Source organism: Zingiber officinale, chromosome 3A, assembly GCF_018446385.1.
Source record: "Zingiber officinale cultivar Zhangliang chromosome 3A, Zo_v1.1, whole genome shotgun sequence".
NCBI classification, from domain to species: Eukaryota; Viridiplantae; Streptophyta; class Magnoliopsida; order Zingiberales; family Zingiberaceae; genus Zingiber; species Zingiber officinale.
In genome coordinates this window covers 25,110,067-25,117,279 of record NC_055990.1, presented here as the reverse complement: position 1 = coordinate 25,117,279, position 7,213 = coordinate 25,110,067, and the positions used below count along the sequence as shown (strand labels likewise).

The window sequence follows — 7,213 nt, the reverse complement described above, 5'->3', positions numbered from 1 at the left end:
AAGATATTAGTGATTCCTTTGATTGTCATTTAGGTATTTAGTTTGATCTGTCCTACAATATATCATGATATATATATTTTTTATTTAAAAAAGGTTGTAGAATTCTTGACTATTTACTAATTCCAAACACATATATATGGCCATATCCATTTCTTGCAGCCCTGCCTGCCTTCCCCGTTTGAGCCAGGCACTGGGAGCACATTTCGTGTGCGTACTCCACATGCAGTGGCAGCGCCCTGCAATTTCACCGGCCGCCCCCACTCCACCATTCATCGAAGCCTCAAAAGCACCGCTGCCGCCACTTGCTCTCGCCTCCGTCCATTTCCTCGCTGCCTCGCCTTAAACTCCCCTCGCTTATCCAACAACTACCTTGTCTTCTCCATTACACATTTATCTTCGGACTCTTTGACTACTAATATATTATGTAGTATTTTTTTTCCCTTTGCATTAATGTGGAATTATGAGACTCACGTAAAGCCCATTAATCACAGCCGTCGAGCTCACGTTAAATCCCAATCTTTTTAGCTGTCTCCACGCCACGTTGCGTACGCCGATAGACGACGTCCCATGCATCCGACGCCCGTCGGTCAAAGCTACAAAAGATATCCGGCCCTCGGCGCTTTGCTTCCCAAGGCGCACCGAAACCCTCTCCCCGGAATTTCGACGGCCAGATTATGAGCAGCATCGTTGGTGGAGCCCACCGTCCGCTCATTGAATTCGGATTGCGGTGGTCGACTGACATCAGCCGTCGGATTCACGTCGCACGGTCTTGATACGCGCGCACGAGGCGGTGGGGCTGGGAAGCATCAGGAGTACTCCTCCCTTTTCCCATTTCATGTATAAATAGCAGGCGAGCGGATCATTTCTGCCTCCGACCGATTGCCGACGGAGAATTAGAAAGTTCGATCATGGAATCATCCCGCTCGACCGGCGTCGCCACCTTCTTCATTTACTCTCTACTTTTTCTCAGTAAGAAAAGCTAGCTCGATATCCTGTCGTAAGCAATTAGGATCGATTACATTCGCGCATGCATGGTTTTTCAGGGATACGAGCGGCAGCGTCCGTACACTCGGAAGGTCTAACTAGGGAGGCATCTGCAAACGGTAAGATCGATCGGCCTCGACCACGCGACATTGGTTTCATTTTCGTAATTAATATATCGACATCGAGTGAGTAACAGGAGAAATCGCCGCCGCGGCTGGCCAGTTCGTCGAGATCGATTCCTCGGTGGAGGAGCGGATGGGGGAAGAAGGGGTCTGTTCGAAAGAGGACATATTGCTGTACCAGGGGGCGACGGCGCCGCTGCCTAACGGGATCCCGACGTACACGGTGCAGATCCTGAACACGTGCGACGTCGGCGGGTGCGGCGTGGGCGACATCCACGTGCGGTGCGGTTGGTTCAGCTCCGCCCGCCTCATCAACCCCCGCGTCTTCCGGCGGCTTCGCTTCGACGACTGCCTCGTCAATGACGGCACCGCCATTGCGCCCGGCGGCTCCGTCTCCTTCCAGTACGCTAACTCCTATCCCTACCCGCTCTCGGTTGCTTCTGGCGCCTGCGGATGACCAACGGCCTGAACCGGCGGTCCAGTTGTTGCGTGCTTGATAGGTAACCACGTGTACTTGTATCGTGCATCGCGCGTGCATTGTAGACGTCTAATTACTAATACTAATAATTAAGTGCATGGAATTTCTGAAATTTTTTGGTCTTTCTCTTGTTTAGCATATTAAAAAATGATTTTATACATAAAATTCATGAAGAAGAAAATAACGAGCTGAGTCGATTTGTTGTCTGTTTATTTAATGGCAAGATTACGAGAATATTTTATCTTTCATCCAATTCGTTCTTTCACTGCAATATCGCTGCAAAAGATGATAATTCTCTGTTGGAGTATTTTCAGGATTTTTCTCATGAAACGTAGAGGAAGGTAAATCATAATTTTCACAAATTATAACATTATAACTCATCCTTTTACAAACCTTAATTTTCACAAATTAGCCTTCGAGTTTGTATTACGGGATGACGGCGGAAGCGAAAGGTAGGGTTGTCGCAGAAGACCACACGCAAGCTCTTTCGTCCGTTTGGAAAAAATCTAAGATGTCTCTTTTTTTAATTTTCAATCTTTATTTTTTCTTTGGAATGGCAGCAGGGATGGAGAAATTTTTTGGGATGCATGGCTTCTGGCAAGCGCTGGGCTGCAATTAGTTTTTTGGACATGGCTTCGGGCAATTAGTTTTTTGGAATGCATTTTTTTAGTCATTAATCTCGTTTAACTCAACTTTGTATGGGTTTAAATTCTATTTTGTCTATGATATGAATTGTAAATTATTGAACGAACTTGTTATTCTATTTTCACAATTAATCTAATTCTATTTTGTATATGTTAGGTGTTGTTTAGGTTTCTGATATGGAGAATAGGAAGAGCGGCCACGCGGATAAAGAAGGTTAAATTGGTAGGTTGAGTTGTGATAAGGTCATCTTTCCCGATTGACTCGACTAGTCCATTCATCACTCTTCTTGGTCGATCCACCACGCTTCCTAGTCGATCCACCATTCTAGCAGATCTGTCACTCTTTTTGGCCGATCCACCACTCTGGTCAATCCGTCACTCTATCTGATCTGCTATTCTTCTTGGCTAATCTGTCACTCTTCTTGGTTGATCTGCCACTCTTCTTGGCTGATCCGCTACTCTTCTTGGATGACCCACCACTCTTCTTAGCTGATACACCACTCTAGTTGATCTGACACTCTTTGTGGCCGATCCGTCACTCTTCCTAGCTGATCTACCACTCTTCCTAGCCGATCCACCACTCTTCCGAGTTGATCCACCACTCATCCTGGCTGACCCGCCACTCTTCCAAGGCTGACCGATCGACCATTCTTCTTGGCCGAGCCGAGTCTTTATAGAGGTTGAATCTTCAGGATGATCAACATTCCTTAGTTGAGCCAACCTCATCCAAGAATAAGGTCTGATCGGACACTGGAGGGGACTCAGTCGGCTCATCCTCGTAGCACATTAATAGTCTATCAGCTCAGAATATTCTACATGCAAGCTGTGCATTAGAACCTTCCTCTCCGCCAAATGTAGAGATTGCGGGTCCATTTAAAAAAAAGGTGTAAGCAAAGATAGTCTATCCTTTTCTGGAAACGCCTTGAGATTCATGCACATACAAACAATGACACTATAAATGAGGGTCTCCATCTACAAGCGGTAGTATGCGATATTACATAATTTTACACATTCATAGCTACTGTTCATTTGACCATTCATCTACTCGACTCTATTACTAACTTGAGAGTCGAAAGGCCTGCACCGAGGACTTTTTCCTTGGCCCGGTTACTAACTCTTTTTGTGACATGTAGGACAGCGAGGAATCTTCATTTGGTCAACATTAAAGCCATCTTTTTCAGCCAACCATCTTCACTTTTAGACGGCACCAGTTTCATTCTAATTTGTATTATTATTTTGTCTATATTGTGTAATTGTGTTGTTGAGGTTTTATTTTAATCGTGTTGCATATAGTCTAAATATAGTCAAATTTAGGTTTGAATAATTCGAATCGAACTCAAATTTAAGACATTTTGAACTAAAATTTGATTATGCTCGAATTATGATCCAAATCAAACTCAAGGTCGAATTCTATTTCGAATCAAACTCGCAACAAAAAAATATTGGTACTTTTGAGTTTTAAATCAAATTTGAATATCATATATATTTTTCAAATTTGAATATCAATATTTTCATATTATTCAACTTGATTCGATTCGTTTTCACTCATAGACCTGGAAGTATAAATTGTGTCAATCCGTGGGAACTTTTTTACTACCTTGTCGGGCTTTGAGAACATGGGTCTGCTCAATTATCATTTGATTCCTATTTTCTTCTCCTCAAGGAAGCTTGTTTGTATGTTGGGAATTAGGCCTCACCAAATTGGGGAACCAAATAGGATGCCCATGAGTTGAGTTGGATTTCATTTCCTTCGTTCTCATTTTTATTTATTATGTTTATCCCCTTTCTCATTCCCATCCCCGTTGAGTATTCAACTATCATCCTCATATTCATCGGAGGATTGAATATCCATACCCTATCCAAATATCGGATGACATTCACACTAACTCTGTTTCCTCATCCATATTGGTGTACAGGTTGAATTCATCGGTGGAGAGGATTTGGCTGTACACGTAAAAGTGCGACGCGATGATCCAAGAGAATCTCATTCTGAACTGGGGAACGACAGTGGCGACAGCTTGCAAGGCTATTTTAGGTCCACGTAGCCAGGGGGTAAATAGCATGTCAAACAAATTAATACTTCTCTTGCTATCAAATTTAGCAAGGACAAACATAGTTAAATAAACAAAAAAAAATAACATAAACTAAAAGAAGAGGCAAAGGATTTACTTGCTTATAACCAGGAAAGTTGTTAATCAAAAATAAATAATAACTTGCTAAAATTGTCCTTTCTTGTGGATAGAGTATTACTCAGCATTAATGTGTCATTAATTCTAAGGGATTTTGGATTTAATTGGAGTGGTGCATAATTAGAATTATTGGGTGGCAAATCCATTAACTTGCTTGGTCTTACACTGTGATCTTTGAAGATTTTGTGACTTGTTGACATTTGGAGGCTTGGTGGCAATTTTTACACGGTGATGTTTGAAGGTTTTGTGACTAGTTGACACTTGGAAGGCTTGGTGGCTTTTACATGGTGATCTTTGAAGGTTTTGTGATTTGTTGACATATGGAAGGCTTGGTGGTATTTTTTTGACTTGTGATTGAGACTGCAAGTGAACACTTGGCAATGGGTAAAAAGAAGAAATGTTTCAAATATTCTCCATTGAGCGAAATTCATTCAAAGATCTCATTTGAAGAATCAAGATTTGTCAACATGGAAGTTTTGACGGCTAACTTGACAGCTGACATCATAGAGTGTGTGTGATATGGAAAAAGGTGATGATATGGCTTTGGATGTTGGCGTTTCATCTCATGTGGTTGGTGTGACTAATGCTAAGACTGATGACATGACGGCTCATGAGTCCTATATGGTAGACATGGTGGAATGTCAAATTGATGTGGATCATGCAACTGGTGTGGCTACCTTGCCACATGGGACATCGGAGTTTCCTCCCTTAGGGCAGACTCAAGGAGTGCCAAGTTCACCATCGCCGGATGTGGTGGAGGAGACCCCGTCGGAACAGCAACCTCCGGTAGCAAACAGTCAAACGGAAGAATGCAACAAGACTGCAGGAAATAGAGGGGACAAACAACCTCAGCAAAAGAAGTCTTGGGCTAATCTTTTCAAGGATAATCGGAAGACAAAGCTCGCCATGTCGTTGGATCGATATGAAGCTAAGGGGGAAATTACTTTTGACTATGATGACATTGATAGCGTCGAAGATGCAATGGGGTTCTGTTTGGTCAGTTGCTTCATGGGCCGGCACCCTGGGATAGATGGCGTCAGAATTATTGGTGTTCGATGGAACATTAAGCACACATATTTCTTGCACAAGAATGGGTGAGTGGTCTACCACTTTGACACAGAGGAAGATCGCAAAAAGGTTCTAAAGGGAGGATCATGCTTTATCTTTGGTATACCTATTTTTCTAAAAATCATGCCAAGGTGTTTTCTATTCAATGAAGACTATCGCTTTGTCCCTGCTTGGATTCAAATCCATGGGTTACCGCCGGATAGTTGGACTCAAAAGGCGCTAAGTATGATTGGATCAGAGGTGGGACATTTGGTGGAAATGTCCAGGATTAGAGAGATAACTTGACGCGTACAAGAGACTGCTTGGAGTATGTTAAACTTTTGGTGGAAATTCCGACAATTGGAGAGAGAGGGTATGAGGTCTCCATCACTTTGCCTACTAAAGTTCAAATTGACCTCCGTATCATTTATGAAAGCTTACCGAAATTCTGTGAAGTGTGTAAAAGATTGAGACATTGTTCGGACACTTGTCGTCGAAATGATGCCCCGGCGAGACATGACAACATGTAAATCGATTAGGTTTTAATGTGCAACATGGTGCAAATGGACAGCGACAATGGACAACAACATGGTGCAGTGAAGATGTTGTCCAAAATATTGAAGACGTTGGAGCCTAGGTTGTTGACCAAGATGTTGTCCACAATTTTGAAGACGTTGGTGTCCAAGGAAAAAGTGCTAAAAGGGTGGAAGTCCAAAATTTTGAAGCTACTGCAGTTGTTGACCAATCCGTGGAAGTCCAAAGTCTTGAAAGCCAAGATGGAGTCCATGTTGATCACGTTGGCATCCAAGGAGAGGCCCACGTTGCAAAACTTCCACCATTAGTCAACACAAATGCTGTTGAAGAACTACGACAGCAGGCGACAACATCCAACAGGGGGAGCTTCTCTTCTTCCTCCACGACATCAAGTGAAACATTATCATCTACATCTAATGAGTCTTCTTTCTCCTCCATTCCTACAGCTACTACCTCAATCATAAATGAAGACACAAAAGGAGCTGCAAAGGAGGTGATGTCGGCACCAAGTTATGGAGACAACTTCAGGCGCGAGCAGCCCGCCGAGGTGGTCAATGAAGGTTGCTATGTGAAATATTAGGGGCTTTCACAAGCCCCTAAAACATGGGGGAGTGCAACACCTCCTCCAACAGAAAGATATCCAAATTATGGGTTTAATGGAGATAAAGCTCAATGAAGATTTTTTAAGTCTCATATTACAAGGAAGGTTTGCAGGTATAGGTCATGTACATAATTTTGATTTCTCTAACTATAGAAGGATACTTCTTCTTTGGGACACGCACAAGGTAGATGTGTATATTATCTTGACCTCCGAACAATATATACATTACCATGTTCGTTGTCGTATCTCTAGCAGGGGATTCTTGGTGACCTTTGTTTATGGACTTCACTCTATTGTCACAAGAAGGTCGTTGTGGGAAGCTCTTACCGTGTAACGCCCGCCCTCCCTGCTACCCTAAGGGACGGGGCTACGATACTCTATGTATAAATTTTTCTTTTTAAAACAGCGGAAGACTTAAAATAATTTTCATAGTTTTAATAAAACTTTTCTTTTAAATTTCTTTTGAACTATACTATCACATGGCATCAAAATCATAACATCAAATCTAGTGGAATCATAATGTCAAGCCACACATGTTTAGGTATCACAAGTCATAAAATACCAATGCATAGTTCTTTAAAGAAACTTTAAGCAGGTTCTTATTTATTTGGTTG

At 42.5% G+C, this 7,213-nt stretch overlaps 1 protein-coding gene across 1 annotated transcript; it reads left to right on the top strand.

Moving 5' to 3' along the window:
* The first annotated feature begins 663 nt into the window (after nucleotides 1-663).
* LOC122053617 (TPD1 protein homolog 1-like) lies at nucleotides 664-1,762 on the top strand. Its single transcript, XM_042615632.1, has 3 exons — nucleotides 664-969; nucleotides 1,044-1,103; nucleotides 1,181-1,762. The coding sequence occupies exons 1-3, from the start codon at nucleotides 909-911 to the stop codon at nucleotides 1,561-1,563; spliced, it is 504 nt and encodes a 167-aa protein (XP_042471566.1). The 5' UTR covers nucleotides 664-908; the 3' UTR covers nucleotides 1,564-1,762.
* Nucleotides 1,763-7,213: the final 5,451 nt, after the last annotated feature.

Coding starts and splice junctions, on each gene's coding strand:
- LOC122053617 (XM_042615632.1), top strand. CDS start 909: ATGGAATCATCCCGCTCGACCGGCGTCGCCACCTTCTTCATTTACTCT. Junction 970..1,043: donor TTACTCTCTACTTTTTCTCA/GTAAGAAAAGCT, acceptor ATGGTTTTTCAG/GGATACGAGCGGCAGCGTCC. Junction 1,104..1,180: donor TAGGGAGGCATCTGCAAACG/GTAAGATCGATC, acceptor AGTGAGTAACAG/GAGAAATCGCCGCCGCGGCT.